Source organism: Sinocyclocheilus anshuiensis, unplaced genomic scaffold (assembly GCF_001515605.1).
Source record: "Sinocyclocheilus anshuiensis isolate Anshui unplaced genomic scaffold, SAMN03320099.WGS_v1.1 scaffold1089, whole genome shotgun sequence".
Taxonomy (NCBI): domain Eukaryota; kingdom Metazoa; phylum Chordata; class Actinopteri; order Cypriniformes; family Cyprinidae; genus Sinocyclocheilus; species Sinocyclocheilus anshuiensis.
In genome coordinates this window covers 1,118,945-1,139,485 of record NW_015555709.1, presented here as the reverse complement: position 1 = coordinate 1,139,485, position 20,541 = coordinate 1,118,945, and the positions used below count along the sequence as shown (strand labels likewise).

Sequence of the window (20,541 nt, the reverse complement as noted above, 5' to 3'; positions counted from 1 at the left end):
GCTAAATTACTTTTTTACATTAGTAAACAGTCATTTTTGCTATTCTGTTTGATGATGCTTAAAATTACTAAGCTTTAATTAAATCATTGAGGTATGCAATCTAGCATAAAAATGGACAGAATCATTTACTTGTTGCTGCTTGCTGATCCTCCCTGATAGGCGGACTCCTGCGCCGAGCTCTTCTCAAGAACCAGAACGACTTTACCGTGTTCCTCCAGGCGGACGGTGTTGGCCTCGACATCCTGCAGTTCAATTCAGGTTATAGACCACCATAGCTACCCATCCATGCAGATCCTAGGCTACGCACACACAACCTACCTTTAGGATACGTATAAAGTCCTGCTTGTCCACCCGCAGGAAGTGGCAGTTGTCTTCTCTCAGGATGATGGTGGCAGATCGAGGGGCATCATTCACCAAGGCCAGCTGCCCAAAGTCTTCTCCCTCATGAAGCGTGGTCACCAAGCCCTGTGTGATGCACATACACAAGATCATCTTTCCTTAAGAGGAAGCGCACAGTATGAATTACCTTCAAACAATGTAAGTATATCTATATTTAAACTCAGTGCTATCTAAAGGTCACTCAACTGATGTTAAATAGCTTTACCTTGCCGTGTGTGATGACATTAACAGAGCCTCTCCAGATGATGTACCAGGAAGTCCCTTTGTCCCCCTGACTGAATACTGAAATAAACACAAACACATTACATTGTATTCTTATAGTAAACACAAGCTTACCTTTTTTTTTTTTTTTACAGAAAAAGCTTGATTAGGCTGACCAAATTTAGACATGTGAACAGATGAATTTTTTTCTTCAACATTTTAGACAATAATTTTGTGCAGGGGTTCTGTGGGTCTTAAAAAGTCTTAATTCGCCCTTGACAAATTAAGACCTAAAAAGATCTTAAATTGGAGCAGAAAGCCTTAACTTCATAAAGTAATGGCATTAAATGTTTAATTGAATATCTAACTTATTTATATTGGAAAACAAAACAAAAATACTATCTAAACATCCTTAAATCATGATACATTTATATGAGGTGCTTGTTTTCTGAGAGAGTTTGACTAAAATTAAGTGGGTTTATGCTTAAACAAGAACAAATATCTGTCAATGGGTTATGGCGTATATTTAAACTTGTTTTAATCATAAACTCACTTTGATTACTTTCTCATAAAACAAGACTTCTTAATGCAATTTTGCTTCGAAAGTAAATGTATCTTGATTTAAGAATCTTTAGACATTTGCATTGGAAAACAAGACAAAAATACTGACGAAGAAAGTCACTTTTTTGCAGTGATTTTTGATCTGAAGGCACAGTAAAAGTGTGTCAAATGAATTAAAAATATTGGAGATCTATTGGAAGTATTTTTAAACTTTGATGTGTTGCTAATACAATACATGTTTACATTTAGAGACCATATTGACGTATTATTACATGTAATTTATTTTTTACATTTTCTTTACTTGGTTTTAAAAAGGTCTTAAAAAGACTTTCATAAAACCTGCAGAAACCCTGTTGTAACGAAAATAATCATGCTATGCAAAACTTGATCATAAAATAAAATATATTTAGTAAAAAGGTCATTAAAAATGGTAAGATTAAAATTAAATGAAAATAAAAAGTTAAATGTAATTTACAATAAATTATATCAAGAAATTATATCAAGACTCATCTCATTTTTCTTGTTGAATATCCTGTTTCATTCAGAAATACATTCTATTACAGAAGAAAAATTGATTTTATGTTTCATTTTGACGTCAATTCTAATAACTAAATCCACTGGATCTATTTAAAAGTCATTTAATCTTAATATCAGAATTTGCGCTGAAATGTAAAATCATAATGCAGTGTTAATATGTCTGAGAAATAAAAAATATGATATATGAGCCTGAATAAACTGAACTAATATGAGCTTATGAAACTTAAACTACCCTATTAGATAATCATCAGTGTCTGCTTCCTACTCGTGCTATTCACTCTGCATGAATGACTGCTGCGTTGACGCCAGACGTGCTGTAAATGCTTTCATTGTCTCTCAGTTTGCTGATATTAGGATGTCAATCATCCGGTTCGTCACATAACAAGGGAATTACACAATAAAATTATTTAATCATCTCATTCTTATGCTGTCTGTCTGTGGTGTCTAAACAGAAAGTTTGCTGCTCATTTTTACTCTGGCCAAGCGCAAATTGAATATTAGCACCGTTCCTTCTTCCCGCCCACCACTAATGAAATGTCATCATTGCTTTCACACTCACAGACTGTTCCCGCCTTGGCATGGCTTTCAAAAACCAGCACTGCTGCCAGCTCCTTCCGAACCTACGGGAGAGAATGAAAGAATTGAGGGATGAATGAAGATTTGTGGCGCAAACAAACATGACGGCTGTCAGCGATTGTAGACTCACAGATGTAGACAAGTGGGCCACAGCTTTGACGTGCAGAAGTTCTTCATAAATAACTTCCAGGTCCTCTGGAGTTCTCTGGCTTGGGCTAAAACATGGACACAGATTGTTACACAGAGAAATCTTATGCTGTTTATAAAAGAGAATTAAATGTGAAGTGTGTGACTTTTTTTTGATGTTAAAATTCTGTCCCAGCTTAATATCTTCAGACAACTATAACTGTCACAAATATTTGTTAGACTTGATTTGATATGGATTTCTGACATTAGTCTGACATTAGCGTGTTTCTAAGCCAATGGCGATACATTAAATGCATTCAATTGAATTAAACTGAACAATTTTAATGGCACTTTTCAGCCCCGAATGAAATCGAAGTTTATTTATATTCAGCAAGCTCTTCGTCTGGTGACTTTAGCGCACAGTGCTAAGTGCTAGTACTATATAAACTGTGTTTATGCTTGTTATTTTTCAGACTGTTTTGGCACAATTGTTGGTGTCTTACCATTTACGCAGTATCATAGTCAGAAGAGCATCTGGACCCATCTGGATCAGGAGCGATAAACTCTCTTGGAGTTCTTCATCTTTGGAGTCTTTATCGTTAGTTGTGTGATTAAGGTCAAACTCTGCCTCCATGAAGCGGTAAAACTGTGTGTCTTTGTCATGGAAGTTTAACTCCTGTTTCACTGCACATTTTTACAGAGACATTGGTTGCCAGTTAGTCAATATATTCAGATATTATGGTAATAGCATGTACTTTTGGCCATGGCAAAACAATTTTTTGGAAATGTACTATTGTAGTAAATACCATGATGTAATTCCTCAGCACCATGATATGTATCTAAATGCCATAGTATTACAGTCTGATACCATCACTGTACCATAGTACTCTTGTTTAAAGGAAAAGCATGCAAATAATCTTGTGTTGATATCTATAGATGATCACTCACCATGACTCAGAATGCCCTCGTCCACCAAAACTTGCCACATTCCGACTGCCTGACTCCGGGACTGGAAGCAATCATTGAGTTTCATTAGCCAATCCACAAGATCCTTCCCACTGCAGCACTGTCTGTGGGACAAACCAGTCAAAAAGCAGACTGAAGTTAAAGTGTTACACATTTATCTGCATGTCTCTATGGTTGAGTAATGAGTAAGTTGGTTGATTTGTTTCTCCAAAGGATGCTTAATGACTTCCTGGGAATAATTAGATGCATTTCCATCACAGTCAGAAATATAACACGCTTTGCACAAGCACGTGACAGACGAGTGAAAGATTCACCTGTAGGTCTTAAGATGGTGTTTTCTGTCTCTTATCAGGCCTGGGTTACGCTCCATCAGAGTGCTGTAAACCACCCGCGCAGCCTTCAGGATCCGATCGGATAGAAACTGATGGAGAGAAATAGAAAAAAAGGTAATGAACATTCTTATTGTCATTATTTTTTCATTTTGTACTGATTAAGCCGATCCTTTGTAATATTTCAAATGTCTGTTTAAATATAACAGGAAATTAAAATTTACACCAATTCTTCTTAATGACTTCCTGAATGTTTTAAAAAGTTTCAGAAAATGTGTTGACTGTCTTTTGAATACTATTTAAAGACCATTTGAAATGAAAACTGCCACAATTTACGTTCTTAATTACTTTCTGAAGGACTTTATATTTATATGAACCACATTTACATTTGACATTTATTCATTTAGCCGATGCTTTTATCCAAAGCGACTTACAAATGAGGAATACAGTAAGCGATTCATCATAAAGAGGCAAATAAAGACAAAAAGTGCTGATAATACAAAGTTTCAGACATTGTTTAGAATAGTATTAGCTAGAACAGGGAGGGATTGAGGAAAATATTTTTTTTTGACATAGGATGCAATGAAGTGCTCACGGAAGAAATGAGTTTATAGCTGTCTCTTGAATATTGTTTGGGATTTGGCATTCCACCAGCAAGGAACGGTGAAGGAAAATGTTCTGGAAAGTGACTAGTAATATTAACCCTGTCACCTAAACGGTCTCACCAACAGATATATCCCACCCTAATTATTTTCCACTGAATACACCACATTATGCAAATTAAATGCATCGCAATTGCGGTTTCATGTCGTTTTGAATCGGATGAAAGTTTGTTCATTTCCAAAGCAAGACTGGAAATGTTTACTATTGTGTTTACAGTCATACACAAAATTTCCTTTACAACCATATCAGCCATATAGAAACACAGTGAGTTGGTGTTTTACTGAACAGGTGAGTGGAGGGTGAGAACCTGCTACATTTTTTCCAACACCACCTCCGCCGAGTTGAATTTACCAAACTGAAGATCACTAACGTTCACACTCCTCCCCCGTATGGAAGCTGTTTCTCCGCTCGTCTGTTTTCCTTCTATCAACTTGCTCTGTTTTCATCCATCCCTCCCTTCCAAGACTTCTGTTTTCATTCCACGTCTCCTCTTATCCCACCCTTCACTCTGTTGGACCCCCCGCAGACGGCGCGTCCCGCTCTAGCTCCCAAACAGACTGAGAAGACTGGAGTGTAAGAACTCGACCTCATTGATTGAGGCTTGAGTTTACTGAACTACTAAAGCATGCCACCGTTGTTGCTACGCAGCCTTCGTTTTTTTTTCTGCACGCCTGCCAAGACCAACTCACTAATCACATGGTGATGAAACTGGTTTGTCGCATTGACACACTGTAAAAAAACAACCTCCGTTGAAGTGTAGGCAACCATAGGAGGATATGGACAAGTTGGGATGGCAAGCATTGCATTAAAAGCTAGTTTTAGAAGAATGGCCCGCTTAGACCGGCATCAAGTTGAAAGCTGGTTTTAGTGCTGGTTTGCACTAACAAAAGGAGGCTTGCTAGTTATAGCTAGTAAAAATATAACATATGGTGTTTTTTTGTTGTTGTTTACTGACGACACTCTGTAAGTGATTGAAGTGGTTTTAGTAGAGAACACACACACCAAAATACACCTCATTTTTACATTTATGCTTCACAACATCAAAAGCTGCAAGTTCAAAGCCAAACTCCTCGAGCTGTTGCATGAGGCCGTAACAGCACAGCAACCCAAGTAAAACTGATAACTATTTGTGCATTTACTGCTAAAAAACGAGTGGTGCTGTCACAAAACTTGCTGTCATAATGCTATGGTGTTGTGAGCGGTTGTCGGGGCATTACTATGTGATTGCTAAGGTGTTTTGCATGTGTTTTTTTTAGCCTATAACTAGGTGGTTGCTTATTGGTCAAAATCAAAAGTACATGCACTACCATTCAAAACTTTTTGGTAAAATTGTTTTCATGTTTTTGAAAGAAGTATCATAAAGGCTGCATTTATTTGATAAAAAAAATACATTAGCAACAGTAATATTGTGAAATAAATTACAATTTAAAATAACTTATTTCTGTTTTAATGTATTGTAAATGTAATTTAATTCTTTGAGGACAAAATTGAATTTTCAGCAGCCATCACTCCAGTCTTCAGTGTCACATGATCCTTCAGAAATCATTCTTATATGCTGATTTGATGCTTAAGAAACATTTCTTATCAATGTTGAAAACAGTTGAGCTGCTTAATATTTCAGTGATTCATTTTTATTTCTTTGATGAAGATAGTCTAAAAGAACAGCATTTTAAAATTGTAACAAAGTCTGTTACTTTTGATCAATTTAATGCATCTTTGCTGAATAAAAGTATATGGACACCAAACTTTTGAACAGTAGTGTATTTTTCATGTACCATAAGACAGTATATGGCAGTATGAAAGGTATACAGTTGTATACTAGTATAAAATGGTGCCATGACCCCACCATCCGTCTTGTCTGATAGAGTTTGCTTGTGTTTACATCTAGCTAAATTCATTACCTTCTGATTTGTAGTTAATATGTTTAGATTAATCCTTTAAAAAGATTTTTACGCACAATCAAAAGAGAACAGTCTTATTATATATAAAACAAACTTTTTGTGGGCAGTATTAGCCCAAAAAGCATGAGCACTTCAGTCAAATCTACAGGAAATTCAAACAAAATGTTCAGTTTCCTATTAAAACACACATATTGCAATACTGCATACTATTTGGGATGGATAATATGTGGATTAGGACACATGCTTCTGCTCCACCCTAGCTGTCTCATTCTTTAGTCTTGTGATTTTTTTTTACGGAAAGTCTGAACCTTCATTTGTTTGTTCTGTTCCTCCGCAGAACAGTTTGTCCCAGGATGAGGTCTTGAACTTGAATTGCCTGCATTTCTCACACTTTATTTGTTGTGGTTGTTGCTGAGGGCGGTGGCGTTTGCCCCTTCTTGGAGGCCCCTGGCCTGGTCGGTCAGTCACGGTGATGTAATTGGCTTCTGACCCGTGAGGGATTGGCTGACCCGTCTTTTCAGTTCGAAGGAAGGCCACATCTACAGTGCTGTTCTCACAGGACCACTGCATTAAACGCTGCACAAGGACAGTTCTGTACAGAACATGTGCTTAGTCTCCAGTCCAAATTATCCCGGGGCAATTTCAGAGTTACAGTTCTCTTAATGCCTGTTAACGTAACTCATTTGGTAATTAGTATCTAAGTAGTTTAGCCAACTGCAGCACAGTCTTAGTAAATGTGGTCAACCTACATCTAGCCTGTATCCTCCGAGACTTACACGCTGCAGAACTCTCCATCTAGCTCACTTTACACAGCGTGAGCCCAGACACTGTGTCTGCAGACCCTGAGCATGTAAATCTCTCCCTTGTCATCTCTGCTTCGTGATTCTGTCCCTGGAGATGAGGGTATAGATGGGAACAGTAGCTGGCAGCCTATTCCCAGCATTCTACAGTCTCCTGGGGAATAATTACTTCACTGTGGATCACTGACTTTGACAACTCTCCTGAATACTTGGGATTAGATGTATCATAGGATACTTGTGACAACAAGAAGCATGGCTGCTCATTCTCCATTTTATCCAAATATCCACTGTATCATTTAACTTTGTTTGTAAGTTAATGTTGTTTGCAAGCATATTAATGTTGTTTGTAAAAGCTTTGAAAATGTCTTTGGTCATTTTAATGGATACACTACCTTTTAAAGGTCCTAAAACCATTTGGGGTCCTAAGATTTTTTGAATGTTTTTGAATTATGCTTACGAAGGCTGCATTTATTTGATTAAAAATACTGGTCACACTTTATTTTAAGGTCCAATTCTTGTTATTAACAAACCATTAACTTTTGCCTCAACAAACTCTTAATTTGCTGCTTATTAATAGTAAGGTAGTTGTTAAGTTTAGGTATTGGGTAGGATTAATGATTTAGAATCATGCAGAATATGTGCTTTATAAGCACTAATAAACAGCCAATATATTACATTTACATTTAGTCATTTAGCAGATGCTTTTATCAAAAGCAACTTACAAATGAGGACAATGGAAGAAATCAAAATCAACAAAAAAGCAATATGCAAGTGCTATGACAAGTCTCAGTTAGCCTAACGTTATACACGTTGCAAGGCTTTATTATTATTATTTTTTTATTATATAATAAATAAAAAGAAAACAGATAGAATAGAAAAAGAATAGAACAAGCTAGTGTTCGTTTTTTTTTTCAAGAAAACAAGCAGTTATTAAATGAAGAGTGCAAGTCTAAAAGGGGCAAGTTTTTTTAAGAATAGAATTATAATAGAGAATGCTAGAGTTAGAGGGTCAAATAAAGATATTAATAATAGGCATGCTAACTAGTGAGAATTGGTCCCTATACTAAAATGTTACCAAAATACTGTAAAACAGTAATATTGTAAAATGTTATTGTAATTTCAAATAATTTGCTATTTTAATATCTAAATATAAATTTAATTTATTCCTGTGATGACAAAGCTGAATTTTCAGCAGCCATTACTACAGAAAACATTCTAAAATGCTGATTTGGTGCTTAAGAAATTTTGTTGTACTTATTTTGTTGTATTTTCATTGTGCTGCCTAATATTTTTGTGGAAATCATAGTCAATTGTTTTTTAGGATTATGAGTTTTACTTTGTTGTTGTTGTTATGTTTTTTCTGTAATAAATAGAAAGTTAAAAAACAGCATTTATTATAAACCTTTTGTTACAATATATAATTTATATAATTTACTGCATTCTTGCTAAATAAAAGTATTAATTTCTTTAAAAATAAAACTTTTGAATGGTAATATATATGTTCATCATGTTAACTTTGGACATGCTCCACTCATGTTTGAAAACCTGAAAGTGTCATATGAGTCTTAAATTTGAATGTATCTGTTATTTCACTTTGCACTTCTTCTTGTTAAATTTTTGGCTTAAAACAATGTGCTTGTGCTATATTTACATATATACTTGTTTTTCGGATTCTCTCAGGTATGTCTTAAGCATCCCAGGAGAGCTCCAACCAAACTACCAGGTCATAGAACACGGATTATGTGATGTCTCTCCACATGACTAAGGGTTTGTCCAGAGGGAAAGGGTGGCATTCTTCAAGTGTAGGTCAGATTACTATACACACAATGTAGAGGCATCAGGGTAGCACTTACTGTACAATATAGGTATGTGATTATAAACTTTTAGTTCAGGGATATAGTTGGCTAAGATAAATGAGGTTTTGCCAAAACTGTAAGAATGATTTGCTCATTTGTAATTCATTAGGTTATATTTATAAAATATTTAAATAATTTGAATTAATTAATTATTTTAATTATAAGAACACTTAGTTTGATAATATTAATAATAATCATTATATATATATATATATATATATATATATATACACACAATGTGATCAAATATGTATAAAACAAAAACTTTTCTGTGGTGTGGTCACTACTGTACACCTCCTGAACTACTGAAAAACATCCTTATTGTTCATCCCTGTTTGAATATGAATAGCTGCTCAACAAAACAACAGAGCCTCACCCTACTGAGCTTTGCAAGCTTCTAACACAATACCTCAACTATAGAGACTTGTCGGGGATGTGGTTGTGCTTCCTTTGTATACAAGTGTTAGTCACCCACATGCATAGGGTTTTGAAGTAGCAGCAGCACAGACCCGTCCTCCTCTGTTGTGTGGGGAGGAAACAGGCTGTGTTTTCCATCTGTGGGCGACGGTAACAACGGAGGCAGTCGTGATGGTGTGACCTTGGTGAGCCGAGGGAAAGGCTTCGTTCTGTACAATACATAGCGAGCTCACAATAGAGGTGGGCAGGAATCATCATATCAGAAACACCGGAGCCACTCAGGATGCATTATGGTTATGAACTAAAACTGAACTTAAAAAAAATGAAATAAATGCAACCTAAATAGTAATATTAAAAAAGACAAAAGCACAGAACTGAGTAACAGAATTACTAAAAATGTAACTAAAATGAAAACTGAACATTTAAAAATCCTTATATTTTCTTCCAAGGTTAGGGTTTCAGAATACCCTTAGTTAGAAAACACTACTTATTGCCCTAAGTAGGAGTTAATATAATAATAATAGTGATGCTTGCCTTAAAAACACCAGTAATAACGGAAAATAGCTTGATGAAAACAGCTTTCCTTGTTCTCTTTCTGCTCAAAGGAACACACTCCAGGAATCACTGTGCCCACAAAAAAACACTCCAGAAGCTGAGAGCATTCCACAGATGAAACGTCCTTCCAGAGCTCTGATAAACCACATTTAAAGCCTTTTCTTGCAGAATCGCATAAGAAAAGAACCGAAAGGTGTGTGCAAAGGAAATAGGTATTTATGGTGATTAGAGTATGCTTTTAAGGTACAAAACAGACTCATTCATAAGATAAGCAGAAACAATTGCTATGCATGTTTAGCTGCGAATAATTATTAGTTATCATTGGCAATGCTTTGAGGAATGATAGATAAGGATGAACGAACTAAGGTGGGGTTTAGGTGGAGCATAAGGGGGGTTTAGCCTCTTAAATTCTCAAAATGTGCTCAGATTTGCAGATTTAATGATCTGAGCTGCTACTTTTACTGTAGGTAAACTCATTTGTTTCTAAAAATATAATTGACAATAAAGCAGACTTGACTTGACTTGACTTGAAATAGTTCCCATTAAATTTTAGGGGAACATCTTAAGACAAAGCTGGTACCTACATGATGCTGATACAGAGCTACTGACCTAGTTTAACAAGATTTTGAAGATACACTGTACATTTGAGAGCCAGTACAACAACATATTTACAGTGGCTTCCTCCCTCAGGGGCTCACATGATACTGAAGGGACATGTATTATATGAGCAGAGAGAGTTGACACTGCAACGCTAGAACCGCCTGTGGAAATATCTGCGAAAGAGCGGTGAAATGTGTATGCAATCCTACTACTTCACTTTTAGAAAACGAACCATTATGTACAGTATGCAATACAGTTGCACAAAACATCACAAATTCATGATCAAAACACAGACATTGCATTTGCAATCCACTTGAAATGACACTCAGATGGAATGAAAGACCTGTGTTTTGAACATTATGATGAGTAATTATGGTTGTTTGTCAAAAACAACAACAAAATGTGTTTAAAATGAATCTGTTTTATCTGTTTATTGTGGCCTCACCCATTCTGGAGAAATGTTGTGACATCTAGGCAAAACTACTCCACAAGGTGAGTAATATTATTTTTCACGTTGTGTTTTGAGCCATATTTAGAATTTCATCAGCCCTTTTATGTCCTTAACAATATTGTACAGAGCACCACTCTTTATAATCTCTGTGCGCATGATATTATAACCACATAGCAGTCAGAGGTGTAAAGATAAAAGCATGCTTTCTGTTAAAGGGATGCCACACATCCCTATCAAGAGTTTTACTGGAACTCATTTAAAGGGGTAATTCACCTAAAAATTCTAATTCCTTTATCATTTATTTAGTCTCATGTGTTCGTTCCAAACCTGTATGGCTTTCTTTCATCTGTGTAAGTTAAAAAGCATGCAAAAGCCTGATTTAATAGGTTCGTATGGCTCAAATTTTGGTCTCATCTTCACAAATTTATTGTTTGACTTCACAAGATTTCATTGTAGCTGATTTTATTGCACTTTTATCTCCTTTTTGAAGCTTTAGCCTTGATTCTTTGTAAATGCATGAAAAGCAATGACTATATTGCTTAAAAATCCTCCTTTTGTGTTCCACAGAAGAAAAAAGTCCTGATTTGGAATGACGTGAGGGTGAGTAAATGATGAGACTGATTTCGTTTTTGGGTGAACTGTCCCTTTAAGGCTTGTCAACATGTACAAAACCCAGGCCACTGTTCAAAGACCTTCATACCTGTTTGATGGTGTCTTGTGTATCCACGGCTTCTGGCAGAGGTGTCTGTGAGGAGAAAAACAGAGAGAGAAAGAGTTTAATGATAAGAATTGAGACTGCAGCTGAGTTCCTGCTCTAGCACTGTGGTGGCCTATAGGCAAGAACCAATCACTAAATCTAGTTTTATAGTATTATAGAGATTATACAATCAATCTGCGACTGGCAAAATGCCATTCTGTCCATGTACAGCGTCAAAAGTATTAAAACACGATACAACAAAGGCACCGAGGGCTAAAGAATGCCAGAAGACATGCCAGACTAATGCTGCTGTGTGTGGTATTTGACACTAGCACTGCACATGATCTTTGCCACCTGCCTCCCTCTCAGCAAAGACTAATGAACTGCCATAATGTAATTAAGATTCACAAAGAATTTAAGAGGAATGTTTGGCTCTGTAAGCTTGCGTGGTGGAGGAGGGACAGAGACCGTCGTTAAGACTAAGAGGTTTATCATTTGTTTTTGCAATAGTTTGCTTGACTGATTGATTTTTTTAAATCTCACAATTCACTTTTTTCTTTCCCAATTCAGTATATCTTACAATTCCGACATTTTTCTTGCAGTTCTAAGAAAAAAAGTCAAATTTTCTAAGGTGTTAACTTGCATTGTGATTTTATTCTGAGCAGAAAAGTCCAAATTGTGAGATATAAACTCGCCTTTTTTTCTCAGAATTACAATTTTTTTTATCTCACAATTTTGAGCTTATGAAATGATCAGAATTGTGAGAAAAAAAGTCTGAATTGTCAGAAAAAAAAAGTCGCAATTACCATTTTGATTTTTTTTTATTCCATGGAAGAAATGGGCTTCCGTGGGTCTGACCATTATTTTACAGAAGACAGTGATAAATATGACTAATTTCCTTTTGTGAAAATATTAAACATAATTAAAGTAAATTAAATGTTATATTAAATATTTGCAAGTAAAATAAATATTTAATAAATAAAAAATAAAATAAAACAATTTTACATGATTATTATTAATATTAAACTAAATACCTCAGATCAAAACTGTGTATTCAAGTCAAGTCACCTTTATTTATATAGCGCTTTTAACAATACAGATTGTGTCAAAGCAGCTTTACAGTATCAAATAGGAAAATAGTGTGTCAATAATGCAAAAGGACAATAGTAAACACTCAATTTTCAGTGATGTCATCGTCCAGCTCAGTTCAGTTTAAATAGTATCTGTGCAATCAAGTCGACGATTCAGCAGAACTGTGTAATATCTGTGAAATAATAAATTACTTTGAGACATATTGATAAAGTTTATCCGCATAAACAATGACATAATGTGGCTATATAAGACTAACAATGACAGAATTTTCATTTTTATGAGACCTGTTCCTTTAATGGTCATTATGTTGTTGAAAATTGAAATGGCACTAGAAGAGAGGAAGCATTCGAGTGATTTCAAGCAGCTGAACTGGACCACATACTTGAGAATGACCAGGTTGTAAGCATGCATATCTGATTGGATTCCTGCTCAAGAGGCACTCAAGGTTTTGGTTCTCTGTTCAGCCATTAACTAACAACAATTGCCAGCAGCTCTGATCTCTGTCTGCAATCAAGGGCCAAGAAAAGCTTCTCTCTCATCTACATCATAAAAATCAGAGCATCAATGAGATTGAAGACAGAATAATGGATGAACTGTGTTTAAATATTTATTGGTAAGCTGTTAACCACCGGTGATTTAGATGCCCAAATGCTGTTTAGTTGTTGATTCTGCGATGAACTGACCTATAGAGGAATCTCTGGGTAATATCAAATATAATTCATCATATTGTATTTCATGGTACAGGTGGATACCCAGGCCCACACAGAATCTGTGTGCTAAAGAATTGGAATTCCTGTCACTCACAATGCAATACACAGCTTCCATGCAAGTTTATTAAATATGTTGGTCAAGCAATAACATTTTTGCTTTCAGCTACAGTTTCCAAAAGGGTTTTTCACAGTGCCATAGAAATACCATTTTGAATATCCAAAATAACCTTTCAGCGAACAGTTCTTAAAAGATTTTCTTTCATAATTTTTTTTTAGTGTAAAGAAAATTTAAAGAACCTTTTTCCACTATATAGCACCTTTTTTGCAATGGATTCCATGGAACTTAAAGATTGTTCATGGAACTATAGATTCTAATAAAGGACCTTTATTTTTAAGAGTGTATCAAATATTTTAAAATGTATTAAAACATTTTATCATGTTTAAATCCATTCTGCATACTGTCACCCAAAAGTGCAAAAATGCAATTGCATATGTTCAGTATTTTATAGAAAAATAATATCTAGTCAATTTATTTAACTCTGGTCATGCCCATGACATATTTGGAAAGAACCTAATCATATCAGTTAATGACCAATGCAATTACATAAAAAAATTATCATTTAAATGAATCACTCTGAACCAGGCTGAGCCAGTTTGACCAATTCTTTGATTCAAGAACCTGAATCAATTCACAGATTCAGATTGAGAGCAAGTTTTACTCTGCTCAAAAGCAGTATTGCAGTAGCAGATTGGATATTTTAGAGAAGAAAATGTACATTAGAAATTTTCATCACTTTTAATATTTAGATTTTTAAATGTAAACTTTTTCAGGCCTAGAGAACAAAATTTCCTTACATTTCCAGATTTTCCATGACACATTTTTTAGCCTTATTTGAGTTAGAGGGAGAATGTATGATACATTTGTTTTGAAATGTTACTGCAAGCTTCAGGCTTCAGGCTTTCTCTATTCAAACAGACGGGAGCTGTGCTTGCATGACTAGAAAATAGCTGCAGGGGAGCGTTACCATGATGACCAAGTGGACCAACTTGAATCATTAAGGACTTGAGCTACCAGTTGAGATGCTGCCAGCATAGTTTTCTAACCTTCTGACAAAGAGAAACTCTCCACAGTCTTCATCCGCCCGAATTCCACCCGATTCCCCATATGGCGGAGAGTCCATAACTCCGTTTTTATGAGGCATTGTCAGACTCTGTTCCCATGGCAGGTGTTACTCAGCATCAGCTGACTAATGCTGTGAAGCTGCTATTTATGGGCTTGCCCTGATAATGTATCTTTATAGGTTTTGTGAAAAGTAATCTTTCGTTTTTAACCTGTGTGAACAGTCCCTTACAATTACAATGGCTCATGGTTATTATAATAATACTTAAGGCTTTCTCCTTTCTTGCTCCTTTCAGGATAGTTCTGTCATAATTTAGTCACTCTAATGTCATTCATAACCTAACCTGGCATTAATGACACCACTATGAGCTAAACATCTCCTTTGTGTTCCACAGAAGAAAGCAAGTCATATGGGTTTGGAACAACATGCGGGTGAGTAAATCCTGACAGAATTTTACTATTCCTATAACCACTACACTACACCACACCACCTAGGGAGTTAATGCAGCAGACGCCCACAGAAAATGCATCAGCCAGTCAACAGTGCAAACATTTAAGACTAATGTATCGTTTCTCGAGAAGATCTTATAAGGATAAGCTGATTTGTTTTGAAAATAGTTTTTTTTTCTCAGCATTTTCCCTGCTTGGTTTCCTTTCAACAGCAGCAATGGACAGTAAAAATGGCTGGATGATTCTCAGGTGATCAGGTTCACTGCATCCTCATGCCTGATTTAACTTAGTATAAGGTTGGCCAGCATGGAGATCTCTCCACCCTGTGGCTCTGTTGACTGAGTAAACTGTGTAGAGTGAAACTACAGCTGGCTGGATCACATGTTCCAGTACAAGAGGGAAAATTACACAGGGATATTGACTGTAAGTCTGATGAAGGTGCTGGGAAGTATTTGAAATCACATGATCGTGAAATGCTATTGACGGGTGTCTTTATTCCTTTACTTTATTGAGTGTCCAAATTAGCCATATAATTGCTGATAGATAGATAGATATATAGATAGATCGATATATAGATGTCAAACACTGTTAAATTAGATTTACATTATTCGGTATTTAGTAAGATGTAGTTCTAAATGTAAATTGCTGCATCTCAAGCTTCATGGCAGTAAAAGAAAATCATAAATAAATTAAAGACGACTTGCCATTTATCTTAGAAACTCTTATGGGAATCCCACTTATGCGGTGGACACAAATGTATTACAGTGTGACTAATGCAGGACAGTCTTAAAGAAATAGTTCAACCTAAAATGAAAATTTGCTTTGTTTGGGACTGTTTGATTTGTTTTGGACTGCCTATGCTTATAAACTGTGCTTGATCTGTGCAGATATCTCTCCTGATTCAGACAAGGTGACATTTCCACTGGATAAACCAGTATTATGAATAGAGGACTCATATTTTAGCTGGAAGCAATGGTTTGTTTGAAGTTAAAAAAACGTTTTAATGGTGAATTTGTTTAGAGTTGTGTGGATTACTTGTGGATTATTGTGATGTTTTTATCAGCTGTTTGGACTCTAATTTTGACGGAACCCACTCACTGCAGAGGATTCACTGGTGAGCAAATTATATAATGCTAAATTTCTCCAAATCCGTGCTGATGAAGAAACAAACTCTTTTACATCTTGGATGGCCTGAGGGTGAGTAAACTTTAAGCAAATTTTCATGTAAACTATTTCCTTTAAGACAACTGTCTCAGTCTAAAGTTTGGTTTTGTACCGTATTCTGACAAAATATACATCATTTCAGGTGGAACAAACCTCCAGAAAATAGCAGACAGATTAAAGTCAACCCTGATAAGAGTGCAGACAGTGGCACATTGACACAACACATGGATATCTTTTTAACTAGGGCTCTTTATCTCTTTCTCAGGGGGTCCTCGGGCAACATGAGGTGTTTCATCTTGAGTCACGACCCTTATTGCTGGAATGTAGAAAAGGAAAAGGGGGTCCAGTATCTTGATATATAAAAGACCACCACTCCATAACATCTAACAGTCAGCAGTGCAGAAACTACATGCCCTAATTGGACTAACTGTGTACCTTGTGTATTTGAAGACATGGATAAGTATGGGAGTAAACGTGTAGGTAGTGTTGTCAAAAGACCCGGTATTTCGGTACCAAGTCGGTACTAAAAACATGAAAACGTTACGGTACCAGGTTTTTTAAAGTACCGGTGGTACCGAGTACCCGGTCAACCCGGTTCTTCATGCGCTATCCGAAAGCTATCCTCTTCCAGTGTTGCCAAGTCCGCGGTTTTCCCGCGGAATTGGGCTGCTTAACACTGTTGCCGCGGGTTGTTTTTCATGTCCGCGGGTTGAAAAACGACCCCATTAACGTGATATTTAGCCCCTGGAATGCGAATTTTACCAGGGGAACCCCGCCAAAACATGCGTATTTTATCCTCGGAACGCGCCATTGCTTTACTGAAGTATATTATATTTTGCTTTTACAGCTGCAGGCTGAGGAAGATCCTGAAACACACCAGCAAACCCTAAAACAGACAACAGTTTACAGATGTTTTTCAGTGGCAGCAGAACTATGACTAAACTTTTGGGTGAAACTTGTTTACTTTTTTCATACTTTTATTACTTGTGGAAAAACCTGAAACAATTTTAAATAAGTATAAAGAATGGCATTGGTTTTGTACATTTAATTTTTGTTTAACGTTATTAATAAAAATGTTGTTCAATTAGCATGTTTTTGTGTTTTGCTTTGGTACCGAAATTGGTACCGAGAACCGTTGATTTTCACTTGTATTGGTACCGAATACTGACATTTTGGTACCGTGACAACACTACGTGTAGGTTAATCAATGTTCAGTGTAATATGAAGGTGGGAAAGCACCATTAAGGTTTACACAGTGTCCATATGTTTCCTCATCCTCATGAGTATTTTGTTTTCTTTTTGATATTGATATGAAAGTCACATGACCAAAACCAACCGAAAAGAATGTAATCTAAAGAGATCAGTCAGTCTCTTTTTGAATTGAGATCCTTCGCTTTGGTAAAAATGCTCATTATATGAGATTTACTCTGTAGTTCACTACAGTTCACTATGGTCTACAGTGGTGTGGGTCTTCCTGTGCACATTCTTTTCCAAACTGTAAGGGAACAAACCTTAAGATGGACAATGAACAATACGCTATAAATAACTCATCCTTGATTAACCCTTTAACAACATGTAAACACAAAATCATATACAACAACAATAGAAAGCTCTGCTCTCCCTGACTGTTTGGGGTCATGTTCAATGTCTGAGGGGCTTTGGTTAAGTGTCTTAGCCTCCGGCTTCACATCATTTGGCATTGGTTTCAATGCCATCTTCCCTTCACACACATCCTGACTGACACACACACAAACACACTTCATTAGCTATACAGAGTCAATAGGTTGTTCTGAGATAACTGTACCTGCATGTATTCAGAATGGAAATATTGTTTGGGTTATTCCAAGTAAAGGGTGCCAATAAAAAGCAGACACCAACATTTAATGTCTTATCATTAAACAGGTATTTTTTAATTTTGCCATATTTTTCCATGAAGATGGGATTTTTAAGCACACTTCAAAGCAAGTTTATTTAACTTGAGATTGCAGAATGTAATTTATTATCACTTAAAACATCCTTTGAAAGAATGTTTCAAATCTTTAAAAAAAAATTAAAAGAGCATTACCTTTTCAAACAAGCTCCTATTTCATGGAATAACCAGATTATAGAAGTTCTCTTTCGTTCTTGACCAATAACAATTCTACTTTTTTTTAAAGAATTTATTTCTGCCCACTTACCCAGCTGATTCCTCGAATTTGAGGTGTTTCCTTACTGGTACACCGATCTGGAAAGACTTGGTAATTATAGCTCCGGAAAAGATGCATGTTTCAGCCAGGTCCGATATATGAAAAATTATTTTACTTAAAGATCATCTGTTGCAGCAACACATGTCGAAAACTACATCTCCAGTAAGGATTTGACAATCCCTGTTTAAGGACAACCGGACCTGCACGCTGCATTCCTGTGTGCGTGTGATCTCCAGCCTCCGAATGCCATTAAAACCTGCTGCTCGCTGTCAGACGTGCCAGCGCCTTCTCACTGATCCAGCCGAGGCGCCACCCCTCGCTCCCGCTCCCGCCTACTACACTAACCACTGTAACCAGCATCCGCATGGATTAGCCGCAGGTGTTTGTTTACATTAAAATTGTGAATCAAATCATATGTGACCCTGGACCAAAAAAACAGTCATAAGGGTCAATTTTTTGAAACTGAGATTTATACATCATCTGAAAGCTGCACAAATAAGCTTTTCTTTGATGTATGTTTGTTAGGATAGGACAATATTTGGCCGATATACAACTATTTGAAAATCTGGAATCTGAGGGAGCAAAAAGAAAAAAAAAAAAAATTGAGAAAATCGCTTTTAAAGTTGTCCAAGTTCTTAGCAATGCATAGGCCTATTACCCAATCAAAATTTAAGTTTTAATATATTTACGGTAGGAAATGCAATGCATTGTTGGCTATTTCTACAAATATTCCAGTGCTAATTATTACTGGTTGTGTGGTCCAGGGTCACACATATAGCCTTTTGTTAACTGCAATACGTGGTCAGACTAGTTCTGAAGAGACAATTGTAGCATAGTGGGTGTGTTTATATTAGTGCTGTCAAACGATTAATCGCGATTAATCGCACCAAAAATAAGTTTTTATTTACATATTGTACGCGTGTATACTGTGTATATTTATTATGTATATGTAAATACAAACACATGCATGTATATATTTAAGAAAAATATGTTATGTTTATATATTAAATATATTGGTATATAGGCCTAATATAAGAATATAAATGTATATACATGTAAATATTTTCAAAATATATACTGTATGTGTGTGTATTTATATATACATAATAAATATACACAGTACACATACATATATATTATGTAAACAAAAACTTTTATTTTGGATGTGATTAATCATTTGACAGCACTAGAACTGGATCTAGGGTTAGTTATGATGGGGGAAATTGTAACACGGGCTGAAGTGTGAACACTAGTCCCGGTCTCCACTATGCCTATATGCTAAATGATTATCATATTCATATACCATGGTATTGAACCAGGGTTATTATAGTTTACTAAAACCACAACCTTTAAAAAAAACACATTTTCATCACTTGAAATAAAAATGAACGTTAATTTGAAATAAAATAAAGTATTAAAAACCTAAAGTTTTTTCTTAAAATGTAATTAAATATAGCTTAACGGTTATCAAATTTATTTTAAAACTTGCAATTTTATTTCAGCTACCTGTATATTGATGTATACAGTTTTATATACAGTGTTTTGACATTTCTAACCATTTGAATGTGCATGAACTAATGATCTGTTAAAGTCCCCATGAAATCAAAGTTAAAGTTTTTTGGGTGTTAGTATCAATATGTTAGTCTTAAGGTTATCTATAAGGCAGTGTGCTCCAAAACAGTGACAAAATTCGCATTTAGAAGATATAAGCATTCAAAGCTTGCAGTTCGTCACTTCAGCCAAAACGGCTCAACGATTTTTTTGACGTCACATCGTACTTCAGCTTCTCATCAAACTTTCTGTCCAATCAAATGCTCTCTAGAATCCGAAGCGACTGCCCCCTACACTATAAAATAGACGCTGCAGCCGCGGCTGAAATCGGTCACTTGTCCACAGAATTAGTATTTTCTGTACAGTGAATGGCACGTAGTGCACTATATAGGGGACAGGGAATGATTCAAACAGTGTAAATATGCTTTCCATTTAGGAAAATAAGAAGTCTGGTTTCACGCTGTGTCGCGCTAACCACCGCACCGCACACACACTCTGCTCCGGTCCAGAGACACGATAGCACGGAGCGGATCACATGCGCGAGTCGGCGCAGACCACAAAATGTATCGTAGCTATTTGAATTCTACACAGCATGCTATATTTTATAGCAATATGGATGAGATTGTGGCTGGC

The 20,541-nt window shown here is 35.9% G+C and overlaps 1 protein-coding gene across 3 annotated transcripts in view; it reads right to left on the bottom strand.

Annotated features, from left to right (window-relative positions):
- Positions 1 to 20,541, bottom strand: part of LOC107671875 (rap guanine nucleotide exchange factor 3-like) — a 57,400-nt gene that overhangs the window by 10,291 nt on the left and 26,568 nt on the right. For 2 of the 3 annotated variants that reach the window (XM_016464877.1, XM_016464875.1), the window contains exons 3-11: positions 11,639 to 11,683; positions 3,681 to 3,787; positions 3,349 to 3,470; positions 2,904 to 3,084; positions 2,405 to 2,489; positions 2,258 to 2,318; positions 605 to 681; positions 319 to 465; positions 130 to 242 (exon numbers count right to left, since the gene is read on the bottom strand). In XM_016464877.1, the coding sequence (XP_016320363.1) occupies positions 130 to 242; positions 319 to 465; positions 605 to 681; positions 2,258 to 2,318; positions 2,405 to 2,489; positions 2,904 to 3,084; positions 3,349 to 3,470; positions 3,681 to 3,787; positions 11,639 to 11,683 (938 nt within the window). Of the gene's footprint in view, positions 1 to 129; positions 243 to 318; positions 466 to 604; positions 682 to 2,257; positions 2,319 to 2,404; positions 2,490 to 2,903; positions 3,085 to 3,348; positions 3,471 to 3,680; positions 3,788 to 11,638; positions 11,684 to 18,348; positions 18,713 to 20,541 lie in introns of those variants that run through there. The other variant, XM_016464876.1, reaches the window with a different exon arrangement.